The 22,237-nt window shown below is 39.5% G+C and overlaps 1 protein-coding gene across 8 annotated transcripts in view; it reads left to right on the top strand.

The window, feature by feature from the left end:
* The window catches only part of ncoa2 (nuclear receptor coactivator 2), a 294,076-nt gene that overhangs the window by 157,451 nt on the left and 114,388 nt on the right, over nucleotides 1–22,237 (top strand). For all 8 annotated transcript variants that reach the window (XM_060822730.1, XM_060822735.1, XM_060822736.1 and 5 more), the window contains exons 3-4: nucleotides 9,935–10,042; nucleotides 21,687–21,859. In XM_060822730.1, the coding sequence (XP_060678713.1) occupies nucleotides 9,954–10,042; nucleotides 21,687–21,859 (262 nt within the window). In that variant the 5' untranslated portion in view covers nucleotides 9,935–9,953. The remainder of the gene's footprint in view (nucleotides 1–9,934; nucleotides 10,043–21,686; nucleotides 21,860–22,237) is intronic.

Genomic DNA, 22,237 nt, shown 5'->3' with positions numbered 1-22,237 from the left:
CTACAAGCGACAAGGCATGTGGAAGTGTAGGCTAAATACTGTAGGCATTAGTGAATTATAGCAAATAAATTAAATTGAAATACTTCAATATTGCCTCGCAAGATCAGCTACTAAGTACCAAGTTTATTGTTTTATCCGTTTTGATTTAAGATGTGGTGGCTGGTACAATTGCAACATTTAAGAGGCATTTGGATGGGTATATGAATAGGAAGGGTTTGGAGGAATATGGGCCGGGTGCTGGCAGTGGGTCTAGTTTTGGGCTGGGATATCTGGCCAGCATGGACAGGTTGGACCGAAGGGTCTGTTTCCATGCTGTACATCTCTATGACTCTGTGAGTTTTAATTATCAACAGAAGATGAATATCTGATTTTGATGGTTTGTTCTTGTCAGTCAGTGTAAACTGGCATCTGGTGAGATGGTATAGTTGAAACGTGAATGAGGAGTGTAATTAGTTCTTCAAGCTTTGAGAACCTCAGCCCAGTATAGTCCATGCAATTACATTCATTTATGTATAGTCCATGCATTTCCACAATCAAGATTTTGAGGGCAAAGTTTATATTTCCTTCAAAGTCTGATTTTCAGGTTCACTAGATTTGAGATCTCCACTTGATGAGCATTAACTGATATTTTAGAAAACATAAGTTCAGCTTTACTCACAGAAATAAGACTTGCGACTTTATTTGTAACCAGATTATTAATGTAACGCAAAGATGTTTGAAAATGTAAACAGATCTACACTGCAACCATCCATCTGGAATGCTTGAGACCACTTCTGGATTTTTAAAATTTTCTGGATTACAGGATCGTGAAATATCTAAGCCCAATATGTGAACTGGAAATGCCATCGACAAAACCTTGTAAATCAGTAATAAATATTGTTTTATTTATCCAAATACAACACCTTTCATAGTTCTGCTGCTAAACTGCTGTACTGAGGGGGAAAGAGATAAGAGGGACCTTTTTTTCTCTGAGGGTTGTGCGTGTATGAAATGTCAGAGGAAGCAGTGCAAGCTTGTACAATTGCAACATTTTAAAAGGCACCTGAATGGTTATATAAATTGGAAGGATTTGTAGAGAAATGGACCGAGTGCTGACAAATGAGACTAGATTAGTTTAGGATATTTAGTCAGCATGACGAGTTGGACCCAAGGATGTGTTTCTATGCTCTCCATCTCGATTACTCTGTGACTAAGTGATGACTATAACTTTGAAGGAATAGCTGAAAACTGGAGTAAAGCACCAAAATATAGGGATACAAACATCAACAAACCAAAAAGCCCATTGATGTGTTTAGCTTGAGTCTTGGGAGAAAGTGAATTGTTTTGAGTACCTACACTCAAGAGTGCCTAAAGATGGAAATGTAGAAAGGGGAGCTAAACAACAGATTAGGTCTAGTTGGAGTAACTGGAAAAATTGCAGTGAGCTGTTCTGAAAGGAAGAATCTCCAAGAAAGTTTGAGACTGCCCTTGTTGTGCAGTGTACTTATGCAACATCAGAAGTGATGAGCAAAGAATGGGTACTGATGAGCTGCCAATTTGGAGATGGATATGCAGCACTCTGTGTCTGTGTGTTGAGGGGAGAGTCGGTGAATATTGAGCGTAGCTGAGATTGAACTGGCATGGTCATCTGTTCAAGAGAGTGTGGTGAGACAAGTTATGAGAGAGGGGATTGCAAGGAAGAAGGTGAAGAGGCAGTTTTTAAGACCACGTGAAAAGATACAATGCTCAAAGACTTGAGCACAGCAGTTTTGGAAGAAGAACTGTGACTGACAGGAGGAGATAGAAATGCGTGACCAACCAGTATAGTGATCACCCCAAGACAAACGGTAGAATCTGAAAGTAAAACAAGTTGAGGAGAATGCTATTCAAAACATGTCAGGCAAATGTTGTTTCCCACCAGTATGCAGTATTCTGGAACTGGGGAGGTTCCAATATACTCAATCTTAAAGAAATAAGAGACTTGTTCATTACAATGCATTTCATGAAAATGGACATCCCAATGCATTTTAAAATGAGGTGATTTCACTTCAATATAGCAATGTTCTAAGAATTTGCAGGGAGATGCTTGTCAAATTAGAAAGAAAAACTGAGCAAGCCTGATAGCATGTTTGAAGAGAAATCAGAGTTAATGTTTGAGCTCTGGTGACCCTTCCTCAGAACTGAACCTGAAGTGTTAACTGTGATTTCACTTCATGCTGCCAGTCCTGCAGAGCTTTTCCAGCAACTTCTTAGTTTTTTTTTCTGATTTACATCATCTACAGTTCTTTCGGTTTTACTTGTCAAAACTAGGGTCGTTTTGGGAAGAGTTATAGAAAGCCTGAGCTATCAAAGTTTGAGAAATGGATTGATGATTTCTTTAAATTCTGTGAGTAAAACATAAATTGAGGTTAATTTTGTTTGGAGTTGCGTCAACAAAATATTAAGTTTGAGGTAAAATACCAGTATTGTTTCCGCATATGTCCCACTGTTCATCAATGTGTGGTTCCTCTGAGTAAATTGCCCACTGGATACATATTTATTGTGCAGTTTTGAGCCCGATTATCTCAGGAAGGATGTACTTGATCTAGAACGTGAGAATGGTCCCAGGAATGAACAGCTTAACATATGAGGAACATTTGAGGACTCTGGGTCTATACCTGGTGTTTAGAAGGATATGGAGGGATCTCATTGAAACTTACAGAATACTGAATGGCCTGGACAGAATGGATGTTAGGAAGATATTTTGCATTGGTAGGAGAGACAAGGACCCAAGGCCACAGCCTTAGACTAAAGGGAGACCTTTCAGAGCAGAGATCAGGAAAAAGTTTCTTCAGCGAGAGGGTGGTGAATGTGTGGAATTCACTGCCACAGAAGGCTGTGAAGGCCAGGTCACTCCTCTATTTAAGACTGAGATAGATAGGTTCTTGATTGTCAAGGCGGTCAGGGGTTACGGAGAAAGCGGGAGAGTGGGGTTGAGAAACTTATCAGCCATGATTGAATAGCAGAGCAGACTCGATGGGCTGAATAGTCTAATTTTTGGTCCTATGTGTTTGGGTCTTCTATTGCATATGCTGTGTCTTTGGCAATATATTAATGCATTGTGCAAATGCAGCACACTTTCCGTCAGTTGTTAATGCCAGTTATCAGGCTATTTTGAGAATTACAGGGTCTGTCTCCGTGCCGTGAGACTCTTTGGTCCAACCAGTCCATGCTGAACATAATCTCAAACTAAATTAGTCTTGCCCGTCTGCTCCTGGCCCTTATCCCTCCAAACCTTTCCTATTCATGTACTTGGAGGAGAAAGTGAGGTCTGCAGATGCTGGAGCCCTGAAGAAGGGCTTATGTCCGAAACATTGAATCTCCTGTTCCTTGGATGCTGCCTGACCTGCTGCGCTTTTCCAGCAACACATTTTCAGTTATTCATGTACTAATCCAAATGTCTTAACTATGCCCACATTCAACACCACCTCAGCTGGTTCATTCCACATGCGAACCACCCTCTGTGTAAAATGATTTACACCTTGTGTCTTTTTTAAATTACTCACCTCTCACCTTAAAAATATGTCCCCCAATCTTGAAATCCCCCATCCGAGGGAAAAGGCAACTAACATGCTAACTCTATCTCTACCCTCATTATTTTATAAACTTCTATAAAATAGTGTCTCAATGCTCCAGTGTAAAAAAAACCCCAGACTATCCAGCCTTTCTTTTTAATTCAAGCCTTCTGTACCTAGCAGCATACTGATAAGTCTTTTCTGAACCCTCTGCAGTTTAGTAATATTGTTCTCATATCTGGGCATCAGAACAGGACACAGTATTCTTGAAGCTTCCCAAAATGCCAACATTTGGCATGGAGCATTTTTCAAGGTTATCTCAAAATAACTTGCATTGGGAAACTCATAGAAGAATCCATCAGGCCTTATTTCCCAAACAAAACACGTTGGGAGGCCCAAACCCAAGTAAGACTGTAACTGATACAAATTAATGAAACCTTTGTCCTGTTTCTGCTGATACCCTTAGGCACTGATTTCCTTGCTCAGTCCAAGGTTATGGTGAGTGGGCACACAGCATTAAATTCTCCATGCTAAATTTTGTATGATTGCTACAGGACAGAAGGACATGAGACCAAAACTAACTCCATGCAACAAAATAAACATCTGTCCATAAGAAGAATGTGTTTTTCTGTATATACTGAGCAAATGCTCAGGTGTTGAGTTTGTTGCCAGTAACATACACGTTCAGAGCCATGTGTTTTAGGGACAGATTAGATTGGTTGCATCCCTAGGTTTAGTAGAGTCAAAGTCCTGCTTGGTTAGCTAGGTCTTACTAACAAGACTGGGGTTCTTCTTTGAAACTACAGAGAATTTCTGATGGCTTGGGTCATAATCCCTTCCTAACAGCTTTGTAGATATTCCTATGCATCAAGGACTGCAGTATTTCAACGAGCGACATACCACCAGGAATTAGGAATGGGCAATCAATGTTAGCTGTGGTGGTAAATTCCATATCTTAAGAGCGATTTTAAAAAAAACTCAAGTTTGTAGGAAACTATTGAAAACTCCCATATTGCCAGAGCTTCAAATGAAGCCTGTACGCTTGCCGTTTCATCTGACACGGCTTCACCCAAATGTTTCCTGAGAGAAGTGTTCAATTTTTCATTCTGGAGAGACTTTTCATAATTTGCATTGGCGCCTGAAAAAAGTTACACGTTGCTCGAAGGTTGCATTCTTTACTTTATAGGCCCAGGAGGCACAAACTTGTTGCTGCAGGTATTAAAACATTTTAAATTCTCTATACTGTCAAACTGCTGTTTGAAAAATTGTTATGTTTGGGCGTGATAAGAATGCAGCATCGTATTTTTCTGACAGTATGTGACGATCATGGCTTGTGGAATCATTTTAGCAACATTTCCAGCTCCAAGAGGAAATCTTTAGTTTGGAGGCAGCAGTTTTGTTCACTTGTAGAAAGTTGGAGCACTTTGGCTGCTGAGAGGTAGAAATTGAGGAGGTTCCTTGTAACGATCTTTCCCTGTGACAGACAGTGGGAGACAGTCCTGTAGTTACTGCAATCAAGTCTTGTTGCCCTTCTTTAATGTAGTCCCAGTCATACCATTCTTAGGAAATTCACCAAAGATCCTCAGACAGCACCTTTTTCAAAGGCTAAAAACGTTTCCATCTAGAAGGGCAAGGGCAGCAGGTACATGGGCACACCAGCTGCAGGTTCCCCTGCAAGTCATTCACCATCCTGACTTGGAAATATATTGCTTTTTCTTTGCTGTCACTGGGTCAAAATTCTTGAATTCCCTCCCCAAGGTCAACCCACAGGAGGTGGATTGCAGTGGGTCAAGAAGGCAGCTCACCACCACTTTTTCAAAAATCCTCGATGTGCACTGCTTTTTCCAGCTGAGGGATATGAATTATTTAAAGGGGATCCTGGGATTGATGAGAGAAATGAAAGGAAAATATGTTTTGAAGAAAGGTCACTTGACCTGAAATGTTAACTCTGATTTCTCATCACAGATGCTGCCAGACTTGCTAAGCTTTTCCAGCAATTTGTGTTTTAGTTTCTGATTTACAGCATCTGCAGCTCTTTCAGTTTTTAAGTGGAGAATCTGCTCCATTTCCTGTAAAGGTTCTACATTTTTTTGCATTAGTTCAGTGTCAGAATTTTCAAAAATCTCAATGCTAAGAAATCTGTAAAGATTGTGTTAATTTCCCTGGTTTATAGAGTATGTGTTCTCCTCCAGAATTGTTGAAGTTCAGAGAATTAATTTGCGGAACTGTGCAAATCAAGGTTAAAATGCACATGATTGCTGCTTCTAGGGATTCTGTTTATGCACTGTGCAAACCTAGGATGTAGTTAAATCCCATTTTTTTTTGTCATGAGTCCCCTCCTGATGGGTGACAACTGACAAAGATACTTCAGTTTACTGGGATCTGCTCGCATACTATTTATTGATCAATGTCTTTATTTACTTTGCTGTGGGCGAAATTCCTTTTTAAAATTTAATGTAGCTTCTTTATCCCAGCTACTTCATTTTCAAAAGGATTTCTTTTAAAAGGCAAGCCAGTACAGTGGAGTAGCTGCTTTTGAGCAGATGTGTGATTGCATGTCTTTAAGCCACCTATCTCAATTTTTAGCATGCTGCTGTGGTTATGGAGAAAGCTGAATCAAAGCAGTTTGTAAAAAGTTAAATGTTAGTCCATGATTTGTCCACTAACTTGTCTTGTGTTGTCTCAGGATTGAGCTGGATTAAGAATGCTTCATTTCTAACTTCCTGCTTTTTCTTTCCATTTGGGCTGAGGTTCATGTTCTTGAATCAATCCCAATGTATTTAATTCTTTTGTTTATCAACTTTTCCTGCTTCGTTACATCATTTCCAATGTGAGTACATCAAAACCATGGATATTGTTTTAAGTCAGAGATGTTCAAGAAGTAATCTGTACGACCAAAAATGGCATTTAACCTCGTTTTGAACTCGCTGATAGAGTACCTCCCAGTTTCTAGCTTCTGCACTTATGTTCCTACAATACCATTATAGACTCTTGGCCCGAGGAGTTGCACTTGTGGGGATCTCTAATTTTATGTAATTCTCTGTAGCTCGCTCATTATCGCATATATCCAGTAGCCAATGCCCAAATTCTTGGTGTTGCTGCATTAGTTAAACAGCTGAGAGAATGTGTATGTAATATATTTGGACGTTCGTGAGAAACTGAAGTCCTCAAAGAAAGCAAGAACGCAGAATCAGCTGACAATGGTGTGGGTTTATGTGGTTTCCTCCACTTGAGCATCAAAGTATTGTGAAAAAGGACACCAAAACTGGATAAATGACAAAAATGCCTTTTGCACCAAGTTTCTTAGGTTCTATGGCACCTCTGCCAGCATTAAGGCTGTAAAGTAGGGAAGCATCTGAGGCATTTGATTCCTCAAGTATTGGTAGAGTAAACAAAAATAAAATGATTTCATGTCCCAACACAAAGGGCCTTGTACACATTAGTGAGTGTGCAGATTGTTAGCACTGAGAGTAGACAAATGCTCTACTTCCACTGCATAATGGGTTTTAAGGTAAAATTACTTTTTCCAGTTAGCACAAGGACCGGTTAAATAACTCACCAATATCAAGATTTAAATAAATAGATCTATAAACTGTTTCTTGATAAACACAATTATGTGTTTATGATGAAGCCAAAACTTTAATTAATTATTACACCTCTATTGATTTAACATGCACGGGCAGTCATGGAGAAGTATAAATACGTATCCCGCTAAATACCCCAAACGCACATATGCTGGCATATTGTAGTACAGTCTGTCTTCAGGAAAAGAGAGAGTTTCTCTGCAGAAACTGGCCAAAACATTTATTTTTCAGAAAGCCAATGGGTCATCTTTGTAGTCAAAAAGATAAAGCACAAGATATTCTGGAGTTTGCATTTCTGATGTTTCGATGTGTTGTGTTGTCAAGTCACTCGTTATGCATAGTTGAAGCGGAAGTCTTACAAGCATACCTTCCTCTAGAAATACAGTGTCTATGTTCTTGTAATCAACTTTTGATGAAAGAACTAATATGTTTCACCCTGAACAGGTGTAAAGAGTCATGATTTCGAGATACTGGTGTTGGACTGGGGTGTACAAAGTTAAAAATCACACAACACCAGGTTATAGTCCAACAGGTTTAATTGGAAGCACTAGCTTTTGGAGCGACGCTCTTTCACCTGATGGAGCATCGCTCCAAAAGCTAGTACTTCCAATTAAACCTGTTGGACTATAACCTGGTGTTGTGATTTTTAACTTTAAAGGTGTACAGAGGGTTTTCAGAAATGGAGAAGGTTGACTCGGCAGCCTATTCTTAACTGTTCATTCTTACAGCTGAGCCAGTTAATCTAGATTAAGTCCTCTAAGCAATATTTGATGATATATATCATTATGACAATGCTTTATATTTGTTGCATATACATAGAAAGGACAAGGCCATAATAGACATACATTGGCATAAAATACATATATGTAGAACTAGTACTCAATGTGACAAATGAAGTTCAAATCATCAATTATATTGATAGTCACACTATCTTGCTTGAGAACATTCTTATGAAAAACAGGGGCCTTAAAGTTGATTAATTTTGAGCAGTTTCTATTTTCCTTATGGATTGTGTTGGCACTAATTTGTTAATTATCAAGATTAAAACATTGTTTTTTACTTTCGCTCAGACAGCACATTCTTTCCTGCTTGCTGCTTCTGTACTTGTTAATGTGAACAATACCCAGAAGTCAAAAAAGTAGCAAGTAGCAGAATGACAATGGAATTTTGTAACACATGACAGTTTCATTCTGGGAAATGTTCATAAGATTTCATGTTTCTCAGTCACTTGTTGAAATCAAAGCATTTGGAAACATTTTATTATTGTTGAAGTTTGCTCATAGCTGCCTGAAAGCTGTATCAATCAACATGATTGACATGAATTAAAACTGAGAGAGTAATCAACTTGACATGCACACTGCTCTCTACTCCCTATATCTATTGTCATCATTGGCTTTTACTGTCACAATGTATTTCTCCATTATTCTTATGAATCACTATTCTCATTAATCTCATTACATTCAATTTATTTCAAATATGTATTTTGTAGTGTTTACTGTATTGTAAGGTATTTCTGCTTAATGTGAATGTGGGGAAGGGGTTGGGATGGAAGTTGGGGAGGGAAAATGTTGCATGCAATACTGAGAATGATTGAGTATTGGTCCTTGGGTGGGAAATGGATGTAGTAGAGAGGTAATGGATAGTAGCAGATAGAAGACTTTGCCACTTTGCATTGTGTGGTGCAGAAGGTCTTTGATACGCTTAGACTGAATGGTCTACAGCTTTATCAGATCTGCTCCATTGTTCAGTTCATGGCTGATCTGATATCCATCGGCTCCATTTTCCTGCCTTTTCCCCTATAACCCTTGATTTCCTGACTGACCAATTTAAAATTCAATCTGCCTCAGCCTTGAATGAACTTGATCACCCAGCCTTAACAACCCTCCATGATTAATAATTCTACCCTCAAAGAAAAGAAACTCGCTGGACCTAGATTCTCCCACAAGAGGAAACGACCTCTATGCATCGTCTGTCAAGCCTCTAATAAACTTTATACGTTTCATAAGATTGTACCTTATTCTTCTAAATGCCACAATTAGTACAGTCCCAACCTACTCAACTTCTAAGAAAGTCGCTCCATACTTGGGATTATCCAAGTGAACCTTCCCTGGACTGCCTTTGTTGCAATTATGCTTTTCCTTAAAAGAACCCATAATTATTGATGGTATTCCAGCTGTGGTCTGACTAATGCCTTGTACAGTTTTAGCAGGACCTCCCTATTTTTATACTTTTTCCTTCTCCCTTTCCATTTCCCATTCCTTCCATTCTGTATTGCTGGGCATTCATCCAGTCTGTGAATACTGCACTGACCTGGATGGAACTGTGTTGTGGTCTTTTGCTGGTCCTCTGGAAAGAGGGCAGTGCAACTTTGCACCCACTTTATCCCCAACTAGTTATAAATTGGTTACTGAGCCCTATATAGTGACCAAGAGGACCAAAAACTCTGTTGAAAATGTGATCATCTTTGGTATAGAGAAACATCTTATTAAAGAAAAGAGTAGGAGTAGGTCGTTCAGCCCTTTGAGTCTGATCCACCATTCAATATGAATATGGCTGATCACAGAGTGACGACTGAAATTGTATGTGAATATTGACTAGCAGCAGTGAGTATGGTCCTGTTGAATTTCCTGCATTTGCTAAACCATTCCAGGGAACCTTTTACATAATTGACAATGTCTCTGTTACCATCTCAAGGAGCAGTAATACACTGACAAGCCCAACAGTCAAAAAAAAAACTACAAGGCATCAGGTATTTATAATTGAGAAAAGTTGAGTTCTTTTGTAAAGTGCTAATTGAGACATCTCTCTCAACTTTAGCTGCTTACATGTCCCCAAGATGAGTGGAATGGGTGAAAATTCCTCCGACTCTGCGAGACTAGATTCAAGAAAACGCAAGGAATCACCATGTGACCACCCACGACCAAGGTAAGATCAATAGTCGGGGATTTTTTTTTCCCTAAAGGGCATGTCATATACGGAAATGAAGTTCATGGCTCCTTTTTTAAAATTGCATTTGTTATACATAATAATAAGCATAGTTTTTACTTTGCTGGGTTCTTGTTTCAATATTTAGAGTCTATATGTCTAAATGGGCTTAGGATATGACCTGATCTGAGAACAAGAACTGGATCTTTTGATGTGCGATGGCACTGCAGTTTACTTGTTAACATGTTTACACCCTTGATTCAGTTTTGTCCCTACCAAAGTCTGCATGGGCAGTACCCAGTGGATTCTAATCTGGTACAGATATCTCCGTTCAATATTTGTTCTATTTCCTTTCTCTCACACCTGCCCCTTCTCAAGTCCAGGTACTTGAAATCTTCCAGTTGTTTGGCGCAGTTACTTGACCAGTTGCATGTTAGAATTCTCTTTTCGTAAGTCCTAAGACCCTGCTAGTGGCAGTACTCTATCTGGTAAAGTGGTTGCATGAATAAAACTGGATGATTAACCTGTTGTCTGGATTTTGTCACCAGTGGCGAAGCAAGGTTACCACTGACCTTGAAGAAAGCCACCAATAAAAGATGTAGCAATATCTGTGGGAGGAATTTCCTCTTTAACAATGGCCACTTAAATCTTGTGCCACAGTCCAGGCGGAGATAGGAGGAGGTATCAGGGAGCTGGCGCTCAGCCTCAGCAGTGTAGTTGTCAGTCCGCCAGATGACAACACAACCATTGTTGGCAGGCTTGATTACAGTGTCAGAGTTGGATCTGAGAGCGCAGATTACAGTCAGTTAAGAGGAACATAGGTTCAAACTGGTAAAGGGAGGGGGGTGGGTGCAGAGAAATTATGGCAGCCAATGGGTGGCATGGTGGCACAGTGGTTAGCACTGATGCCTCACAGCGCCAGAGACCCGGGTTCAATTCCCACCTAAGGCGACTGACTGACTGTGCGGAGTTTGCACGCTCTCCCTGTGTCTGTGTGGGTTTCCTCCGGGTGCTCCAGTTTCCTACCACAGTCTAAAGATGTGCGGGTCAGGTGAATTGGCCGTGCTAAATTGCCCGTAGTGTTAGGCAAGGGATAAATGTAGGGGTATGGGTGGGTTGCGCTTCAGCGGGTCGGTGTGGACTTGTTGGGCCGAAGGGCCTGTTTCCACACTGTAAGTAACCTATCTAAACCTAGTAACCTAACCTATCAATGTCCTGTTAACAGTTCTCAATGAGCAGGTAGAGTGCAGGTAGAAGGCCAGAGGGAGGGGTTGAGGTGGAGGTAGTGTTGAAGGTGGGTGAAGTGAAAGAACTCCTATCCAAAGAAGTGGATATAAAGGCATAATTGATGTAAGAATAGTTCATCGTCATGTGCCCAAAATTCCTTGAGATGGGTGTGCAGATGGATAAAACTTAGACTTTTGCTGAGTGCAGAACATTCAGTGTAGGAGAGCAGAAAGTCAAAAGGAAGAATAAATACCTGACAAGAGGTGGACTATTGGAAGGAAAAAGAGTCATTGGATCCAAAATGTTAACTCTGTTTTCTTCCCATTGCCAGACCTGCTGAGTTTCTCCTAAAATTTGGGGATTTTTTGTCAGATTTCTAGCATCTGCAGTTCTTGGTTTTATGAGCAAACTTGAAATTATATTTTTAAAATATGGATATTTTAATTATAGAAAATTTGACATTCCATCAGTGTACAGTTAGCTGTTCAGTGAGTGGTTTAGCGGTTAGAAGAAGTTATCATGCAACAAAAGCAGTTGCACCTAACTTAACAAGGTGCAACCTTTTTCCCAGGGTGTTTAGAGTGAAACTTAGTGGGGTTGAAATGGAAGTTCTCGTCAATTCATGATTGCAATTGTGGGAATCTTTACATTACATGTTATTGAGGAAAATAGACTCAATTATGGTACAGTCTGAATCTCCTTATTTTATGCTTCCAATGTTACTGTCAGTTTCAGTGGAATAATTATGGCAAGCACTGACAGTTCTGCTGTCATTGTCACAATAAAATCCAGACTAGCATAAGTAATCAGTCTGTGATAATAGAAAATATGTGAGAAATGCACCATTAAGGGTGTGGACAGGGTGAGGATGGTATCTAGATGAGAGTTGCATATATGAATGTAATTACCAAAAGAAATTTTGAAAAAGGTGCTAAAAGCATAAATTCGGCTCCTCTGATATGATGTAGTAACCATTAGAGTTCTGTTCCAAGTTGGACTTTGTGAGGAGCTATATATTCCAGCCTGTAGATTCTTCAGAATGGAGAGGAAAATTGGAGAAAGAAAACAAGTAGCAATGTTGATCAGACACAATCGCAACAGAAAAAGCAAAAACATTTAGTCAGGGTAGTGCGGTTCAAATAGTATCAATCGATGTATGAAACGATAAAGAATGTGATAATCTAGTCAAGTTGTCTACAGATTTCCTGACAATAGTAATTTTTAAATTCATTCATGGAATGAGGACATTGCTGGCTGGACCAGCATTTATTACCTATCCCTAATAGTCCAGAGGGCAGTTAAGATTCAATCACATTGCTGTGTATTGGAATTACGTGGAGGCCAGACCAGATAAGGATGGCAGTTTCCTTCCCTAAAGGATGTTAGTGAACGAGATGCTGTTTCCTGATAATTGACTCTTGATTCCAGATTCTTTAAAATTGAATTTGCTTTCCACCATCTGCCATTGGCAGGATCTGGGTCCACAGAACATTGCATGGGTCTCGCAATTAATAGTGCAGTGGTTCATACCACTAGGCCCCCCCCCCCCCCCCCCCCCCCCCCCACCAGTGTAGCAGAAAATCTATAAATATAGAGAACAAGAAAGCACATAACAGGCACAATGTGATGGTGATACATTTTAAGTTTTAGATAGACTAGAAGAAACAATAGTTCAAGCAGGAAAAACATATTTCTGGAATTTATTCAGCACACTCTTGGAAATAATGTCTTAGAACCAACAAGGGGAAAGACCATTCTAAATTTTAGTGATGAGGTACAAACCAAAATTAATTAATCTAAATGGAATATACCCTGCAAATAGTGACCATGATGCAGCTGTTAATTTTATATCTGCTTTGCAAAGGCAAAACTGAGACTTACTGACTTAAAAGGGATGAGAAATAAATTGACCACACTTGAATGAATGAAGCACCTAATTGGTAAATCTACGAAGAATATTTAAATATTGAAATGTTCAAGGAAGTGGTTGTTGTTGTTGTTGTTGTACAAAGCCAGCGTGCACATCAAAAATTAAAAGGTTATAGCTGTTTTGTAAAAAAAAAGGTGCAGTTGAAATAGCACGTATCAACACAGTTTGCACACCTGAGAGAAAGTGGGGAAATGTCACAAGCTAGGATAATCTTTGAAAACAAAGGAATGCATGATGTATAAACAGATATTTTAAAACTTGGTTAAAAAGAACAGAGCTAAGTCAGAATCATCTTCCAAACATAAAGAAAAAGCTGGTCAATGAGAATATGAATGCATTAAAGATAAATAGACTCTATGGATAATGAGGAAAAGGAAGATGTGTTAAAACAGTACTTTTCTACCAATTTTTTTTACAGTAAAGCAAAGGACTACAGTTGATACAAGAAATAAATGAGTCAAAGGGTAGAATTCATTGATTTATTGTTTAAAGATGAAAATTGAGAAAATAATAAGCTTTTTAAGATGAATAAATCTCTAGGACCTGATTACTTCAAACCTGGGTATTAATAAAAACTTTGACTTCTGTAAGTGTGACAATGACTAGTTATGTGCGTGAGCTCTGTGCTGTCCCAGTGTGAAAGAATTGATGGAAGGAAGTAGCACTGCTGGAGGTGTGAATAGCGGAGCACGGGGCTCTGAGATCTGAATTGCTTTGATCCCACATTGACAGTGTTATGAAGGTCAGAGGGAGATGCAGCAGGAGTCGTGGGTGCAGCCTACCCATTCCAAGATGGATTCAGGTACCCCTGGCTTTATGACAGCGATTGGAGAGGGCAGATGTGCTAGCTCTCCCATGTGCAGGAATGTGCTGATACAGCAGCATGTGTTCAGACGCTCCTACAGCCTGTTGTAAGCTGTGTCTATATCTCCCAGGGGCATTTTACCACTAGGGTAACCACTTCAGTTAATCAAATGAAATGGGCAGGGAATTGGGGGTGGGTTTACCATAATTTTCTCTATTCTAGAATAAGAAGTGGGCAAATTACATTAAATATATCTAAAACTTAAAGTAATGGCTATGTTGTATTACAGTGAAAATAGAAATTCTGGATAAAATGCAAAAGGGTTTACACAAATTGTACCTAAACAGAGGAGGTTTGGAAAAATTGAATTGTCTGGGGCTGTTCTCTTGTGAAAAAGACTTGACAGGTGATCTGACCGAACATCTTCACAATTTTAGAGGTCTCTTAGAGTGGATATAGAGAGTGTCTTCACCTGTGTGGCAGGTTGAAACCAAGGTCCATCCATTGAAGTTAATCGCTAATGATTCGATAAAGGAGATCAGGCAACCTTTTTTTCATAGTTTGGATTATGAGAATATGGAACCTGCCACAGTTTGGAGCGATTGAGATAGATGCATTTAATGGGAACATAAGAGAAAAAGAGAGTGGGGGAATTGCTAAGATTCCATGAAATGAAAGGAAGTGTCTGTGTGAATGTGGACATATTACACCAAATGTTCTGTCTCTATTCTGTTAACTTTTTAACTCCTGTGGGTCAAGAATTGTGTCCTTGGTTTGGAAAATTGAAAACACCCTCCAATTATTTAAAAAGGAAGAGAGGATCAGAGCTGGAAAGATTCTGATTTGTGAGTTACCCATAATAGATGTTTGGCAGTGTATGTTATTGGAATCTTTTATTGGTGACTGAGTTTCCGACCAACTCTGAGCTGGTCAAAAAGAGTTGACATGGATTTTCGAGGGGTAAACCTATATTTTACTAATCTATTTGAATTTTTCTGAAGTTGCTAAGAAGATTTAAAAACTACTGTCCACCAATATTGCTCGCATTGTCATACTCATACAGACATGGAGGTATTGTAGATTTCTTAAAAACTCTCCTCTTTCTTACAAGTGGAATGTAAGGGATGTAATTTAGCTGCTGAATGGTCACTTTTGTAGCTGCAAGATGATTCAAAATTTCTGGAAATTTCCCAAAAGGACTATCATGGATTATAAAAACAAGATACTGTTGGATGGTAGAAGTCTGAAATTAAAACTGAAAATGCTGGAGAAAGTCAGCAGATCTGGCAGCACCATGGCAATAAAGCAGAGTCATTATTTCATGTCCAGTGACCCTTTTTCAGAATTGTCTGTTTGCCCAGAGAACAAGGGAAGCCTGATAACACTTGTTATCCACATTGACGTGCTAAAGGCTTCTATCTACCTTCTATTGTATAATATGTTTGTTTGAGCATGTGATTGAAACTACATTGTTGCTGTGAAAGATGATTAATTATCTTTCATTATGTATTAATGGCCATTCACCATGTGATCAAAATTACACTGGTTTTGAAACTCTATGAAATCTTGGCTGCTTTGAGTTAATCTACAAAACAACTTCAGCAAGATCTCCCCAGCAGAAACAAGGCTGATATTATCTTGCCTTTCAAAACTGCAAGGCTTTTAAAGGCTTCCATGATTTTGTTTTTGAAACTTCCACGTTTGGCTGCAACAAAATTGAACCTTTTGTCACGAGAGCTATCAGGATCTACCTACACAACTTGTTGAATGACCTTGATTTCACTTCAAATCCATCCAAATTTGAATGTGAGGAAAGGCAAAAAAGTGGAGTTGAGGATTATCAGATCAGCCATGATCTCACTGAACCATAGTACTCGATGGGCTGAATGGCCTACATCTCCTACGTCCTGCTCTGTGGTAGGAACGCTCCCTCTTTTACTTGCAGACTCGAGTTTTCCAGACAAGTTGACTGCTACTCACTCTTAGGGTTTAGTGCTTGGTAGATATTCACCCTTAAATAACATCTTCCTTGGATATTTGTTGTTTAATTGTTGTGGCGATAGAGCTTTCTTGGGGGACGTGTGTAAACAAAACCTACAGCTAGCGATGTTTGAATTGACGAGTCATGAACGGGGGTGACTGGATGCCAGCAGGAGCTTGGGGACATCAACCTTAGCAAAATTACATCATGCTGACTCCAGACAGAGGGGGAACAGACTTGTGGATTTTAGTCACAGAAGCATAGGAGGCCATTCAGCCCTTTGAGCCTCTCCGCCAGTATGTATCACAGCTGATTGAGCATAATATCCTACTCCCACCCTCCCGTGTACCTTTAGCCACAAGAGTTTTATCTACTTCCTTCTTGAAAACACAATGTTTTGGCCTCAACCATTTTGTGTGATAGTGAATTCCACAGCCTCACCATTGTTTGGATGAAGAAATCCTTCCTGATCTCAGTCCTCATAGTTTAAGGATAAGGAATAATCTATGACCCCTGGTTCTGGACTCCGCTGCCTATGGGAACCCATCTAGTCCTGTCAGAATTTTACAGGTAGTTCTTCTATAATGCAATGGTTGTATTTTTATGCAACCCCACATGATAGAAAAATCACACTTTTTAGGGTCAGCCCTTGGTGTTGGTGGTGTATTAGCATTAGAGCCAACATGTGTTTTAACAGTGTGCGCTTTAAGAACGGTGTGCTTAATTTGTCAATTACAGTGAATTTGTGTTAACAAAATGCACATTATAGCAGAATGGCTTGTAAAGATTTTTGAAATTGAACCCTCATTCTTCTAAACTTCAGTGAATGCAATTGACTCAGTCTCTCCTCATACGTCAGTCTTGCCATCCCACGAATCAATTTGGTAAAGCTTTTGTTGAACTCCCATCATGACAAGAACATCCTTCCTTGGATAAGGAGACTGAAAGTGTGCACAATATTGCAGATGTGGCCTCACTAATGCCCTGTATAATTGCAGCAAGGCATCCTTGTTCCTCTTGAAATCTCTTGTGATGAAGGCAGACATAAATTTTGCTGCCTTTACTGCCTGATGCACCTTTTGCATTTACTTTCAGTAACTTGTGAATGAGGGCACCCAGCACTCATTGAACATTCCCACTCTCAGTTTACAGCCATTCAAATAATTTTCTGCCATTCTTGCTATGAGTGGAGAGCCTCACATTTCTCCACATCATGCCACATCTATCAAGCGTCTAACCACTCAGTTATCCTATCCAACTCACATTGCAACATTTCTGCATCCTCCTCTTAACTTACCTTTCCACCCAGCTTTGTGTCATCTGCTAATCTTAAAAGAGTATATTTAGTCCCATCATCTACATTATTAACATATACAGAGGAACCTCGATTACCCGAAGGACAAGGGTGGGGTGTATTAATTGAATTCCAGGTAATTGAATGCCGGTTAACATACTTTAGCCAAGCATCTGGACCTTGCAATCTTGCCGGATAATCCAGTATTCAGATAATGGATGCCGGATAGAGGTTCCTCTGTATTGTGATTGTGTTCCACATATCGAAATTGTTCTTTCTTTGTTTCCTGCCTGCTAACCAATTTTATATTTGTCTCAAATCATGATCACCAATCCCAACTGTTTTAATTTTACAGATGAATCCCTTATGTGGGGCTTTGTCAAAGCCTTCTGAAAATCTAAGTAAACCACATCTACTGGCACCCCCAGATTAACTCTACAAATCCAGTAGATTTGTCAATCATGATTTCCTTTTTATAAATCCATGTGGTCTGTTCTGCTACTGTTTTCTAAGTGCTTTGCTTTAAGATCTAGCATCCTCCCCACCACTGGCACTAGACTAACTGGTCTATAATTCCCTGTTTTCGTTCTACCTCCCTTTTTAAATAGCAGGGTTATATTTGGTGTTTTCCAATCTGTTGAGGCAGTTCCAGAGTCAGAAGAATCTTGAAAGGTGACCTCTAATGCATCCACTATTTCTAGGGCTGCTGCTTTAAGTACTCTGGGATGAAGATTACCAGGCCCTGGGCAGTTAAAGAGCTCAAGAGATATGGAGAGGAAGTGGTAATGGGATACTGAAATTGCATGATCAGCTATGATCGTATAAGATGATGGTGTCAGCTTGAAGGCCCGAATGGTCTTGTCATCCTTTTTTTTTTGTTTCTGTTTGTATCAATCTTCAATCCCATCAATGAGTTTTCTCCTCCATCTGTAACAAGTCTGGAAGGTACTTGATTAGATTTTGCTGAAGAGATTATTAGCAAAAATGAGAACTCGTGAATTTGGTTGAACAGAAGGAGGCAATGTAATAATTAATGAGGTAGTCTTGATTGGGGAATTTAAGGTGAAGAAACCCTTAGCGGGCAGTGACCGTCATATGATAGAATTTTCCCTACAATTTGAGGAGGAGAGGCTGGCATCATAATTCATGGTATTACAATTGAGTAAAGATAACTACAAAGACATGAGGGAGGAGCTGGCCAGAGTTGATTGTAAGTGGAGTCTAGCAGGGAAGGCAATGGTGCAGTAATGGCAGGTGTTTCTGGGTCAAATTCAAGGAGGCACAGCAGAAAATTATCCCAAGGAAGGAAGAAGAAGCATATTGAGGGGGGTGGGGGGGTGGAATAAGGCAACTATAGTTGACTAGGAAAGTCTGGGACACCGTAAAGACTAAAGAAAAACCATACTGTGAGATGAAGATCTTTGGGAAACCAGAGGATTAGGAAGCCTTTAAAAACCAGAGGACAACTTAAAAAAAAAATTTAAAAGGGTGAGATGGCTAGTGGTATGAGGAGATTGCAAGAGTTTTTAAAAATATATATGTATAAAAGGTAAGAGAGAAGCAAGAGTGGCATTGGCCCACTGGAAAATGAGCCTGGAGAAATAGTAACAGGGAGCAGAGAAATGGTGGAGGCACTGAATAGATACTTTGCATGAGTCTTTGTGGTGGAAGGCACCAGTAACATACCAAAACTTTAAAGACATTCAGGGGACAGAGGTGAGTGTAGTGGCCATCACTAAGGAGAGGTTACTGGGAAACTGAAAGATGTGAAGGTGGATAAATCACCTGGACCAGATAGACTGCACCCCAGATTGTAAGGGAGATGGCTGAGGAAATTATTGAGGCAATGGTGGTGAATTTTCAGGAATCACTCGAAATAGGGAGGATTCTAGAGAATTGGAAAATGGCTAATGGTTAAGAAGGGAGGGGAGCAGAAGACAGGAAATTACAGGCCAGGTTAACCTGACCTCAGTCCTTGACCAGATTTTAGAGTCCATAATTAAGGATGACATTGCAGGGTACTTAAAAGTGCATGGTAAAATAGGACTGAGTCAACAAGGTTTTGTCAATTTCTGCTTGAATGTTTTGAGGGAGTGACCGACAAATTAGATAAAGGAGAGGCAGTGGGCATGATCTGTTTGGATTTCCAGAAGGCCTTTTGATAGCAGCCTGCTGTGCAGTACTCTAAATAAGAAAGCCCCAGGTATTAGGAAAGGCCTGGGTAGAATGGACAAGAGATGTTTCCATTATTAGGACCTGAGGGCATAGCCTCAGATGTGGAGGAATTTCTTCATGTAGATGGTGAATCTGTGGTATTCATTGCGGCCTAGGGCTGTGGTCGCTGAGTGTATTTAGGACAGAGCTAGAAAGTTCCTGATTAGTAAGGGGATTGGGGATGTGGGGAAAATGCAGGAGAACAGGGTTGAGAAATGTATCGGTAATGATCGAATGGTGGAGCAGACCCGATGGTCCAAATGGTCTAATTCTGCTCCGATATCTTATGGTCTTATGGTAATACACTTCTCCTTTAAGAAAGACAAAATGAAATATTTTGAATAATGATTAGCAATTGTGGAGGAGTGCAATAAGTTGAATGCTGCGAGGCATACATTTTTGATAGAAATATAGAAACAGAAGCAGGGGTAGACGGGTTTGGCCCTTCAAGTCTATTTTGTCTTTCATTGTGATCGTGGCTGATCATCGAACTAAATAGCCTGTTCTCGCTTCCCCCCCCCCCCCCCCCCCCCCCCCGCCCAACATATCTTTTGATTCCCCTTTTGCTTTAAATACTATATCAAACTTTTCCTCAAAATCATATAATATTTTGGCTTCAATTACTTTCTGAAGTAGTGAATTCCACAGGCTTGCCATCTCTGGGTGAAGGAATTTCTCCTCATCTAAGTTTTAAATGGTTTCCCTCATATCCTTAGACTGTGACCCCTAGTTCTGGACTTTTCCACCATTTGGAAAGCATCTACCCTGAGTAGTCCTGATAGAATTTTATAGGTTTTTATGAGATCCTGCCTTCTCCTCCTGAACTCCAGAGAATGTAATCTCCTCAACCTCGCCTCATATGTCAATCCTGCCCACCCCAGGGATCTATTTGGTAAGCATTTGCTGCAATCCCTGTATAGCAAGAACATCCTTCCTCGGATAAGGAAATCCAAATTGCACATAAAATTCCAGTTGTGGCCTCACCAAAGTCTTATATAATTGCAGCAAGTTATCCTTGTCCCTGTTTGAATTTGAAACTGTCTTGCTTTGAAGACTAATATATCATTTGTCTTATTTGTCTTTTTTTAAACACCTACTGTATCTGCAAGCTTAACTTCACTGACTGGTGTGCAAGGATACCCATGTCTCATTGCACATTGCCCCCTCATTTTGTAGACCTTCAGATAATTATCTGCATCCTTGTTTATTTGCTACCAAAAGTGGATAAACTCGCATTTATGAAACTTGACGTGTCTATCAAAGGCTGTTTTCAAGTCTGTCAAAGATTATCAATAAAGCTGACAAACCTTTGGCCTTTTCTCAATGGGTTGGAGTACAAAAATGAGGTGGCTATGCTTGCATAGAGCAATAGTCTAACTCCATCTCTAATATTGTTAGTTTTCTGCACTGAGCTTCAGGAAGCATATGTTGGCACTGGGGATGGTGTGGTTTTGGTTCAGTAAAATGGTAATGATGCTAAAAGCTTAATTGTAGGGGCCAGTTCTGTGAACTTGGATTACATTCCCTCAAGATTATAAAGTGTTTAAAATGATTCAATGTACCTAAGTAGGGTAGTTACTTCCTCTGGTGGGGAAATCTGTAATAATAGGGCACGGTCTTAACATTAGCCATTAGGCAATTCAGGAGTTAAATTAGGTAGCCATTTTCCGCACAGATGGCAGTGAAACATGATCTCTTCCCTGAAAAGTGATAAATGTTGAGCCATTTGAAATTTTCTTATCTGGCAAGAGCATCGAGGGGTTGGATTAATGGTAGGTAATGGCATTGAGGTACATATCCGACCAAGTTGAATGGTGGAACCGGATTGAAGGGGGTCTCTGGCCTACACCTTCCATAATAATTTGGCCACCAAAAAAAAATGTAAACCGTTCAGCTTTTTTTAAACTTTGTCATTGATTTGCTTGTGCTTCAGATGATTGGACATCAATTTGTGACTACTTTTGCGCTGAAACATATACAATTGATGAAAAACAGTATATGTTAATTTTATTTTTATTTATTACTTGGGGTAAAACATTCTTGCAATCTGAGAATGTGTAGCTATCCCTTTGAAATCTTGTTTGTATTGATGGAACTGCAGTAACACCACTATTTAAATTGCTTACATTTAACAGAGCAAAAATTTCTTTTTCATTTCTAGCACTTAGTGTTGATGCTTTTGTGTTTCAACAGCCCTAAACGCAGCACTGAGAAACGTCATCGGGAGCAAGAGAATAAATATATCGAAGAACTTGCTGAGCTGATATTTGCTAATTTTAATGATATTGACAACTTCAATGTAAAACCAGACAAATGTGCAATCTTAAAAGAAACTGTGAAACGAATCCGTCATATAAAAGAGCAGGGTAAGCTGCTTAATGCATACAATTATCAAGTTGAATATGATTAACATAAGGTACAAATGATGTGTTGTGTTCAGTTAATCAAGTTTTAATGGCCAGCATGCATTGATTACTGTTTCAATATCTTAATAGATATACTCCTGCTGAACTTGGTCGACTTAGTATTTAATTTCTGGGACTTGTTATTATGACTTCAGAATCATTAAAGACGAAAGGAATGCTGGCGAGAGTGAACTAAGTGAAAGTTCAACTTGGTCTCAGCAATATAGATCAAATCCTTGAAGTTTATCTTTGTAAGGCTGCACTTTTAGATGTAATTGCATGGATTTTAAGAAGACCTTTGATATTGTGGCCCATAATAAAAGTTGAATAAAGTTCAAG

The sequence above is a fragment of the Hemiscyllium ocellatum genome, chromosome 4 (assembly GCF_020745735.1).
Source record: "Hemiscyllium ocellatum isolate sHemOce1 chromosome 4, sHemOce1.pat.X.cur, whole genome shotgun sequence".
Taxonomy (NCBI): domain Eukaryota; kingdom Metazoa; phylum Chordata; class Chondrichthyes; order Orectolobiformes; family Hemiscylliidae; genus Hemiscyllium; species Hemiscyllium ocellatum.
The sequence above is the reverse complement of the archived record's forward strand: the minus strand, read 5'-3'. Positions and strand labels throughout refer to the sequence as shown.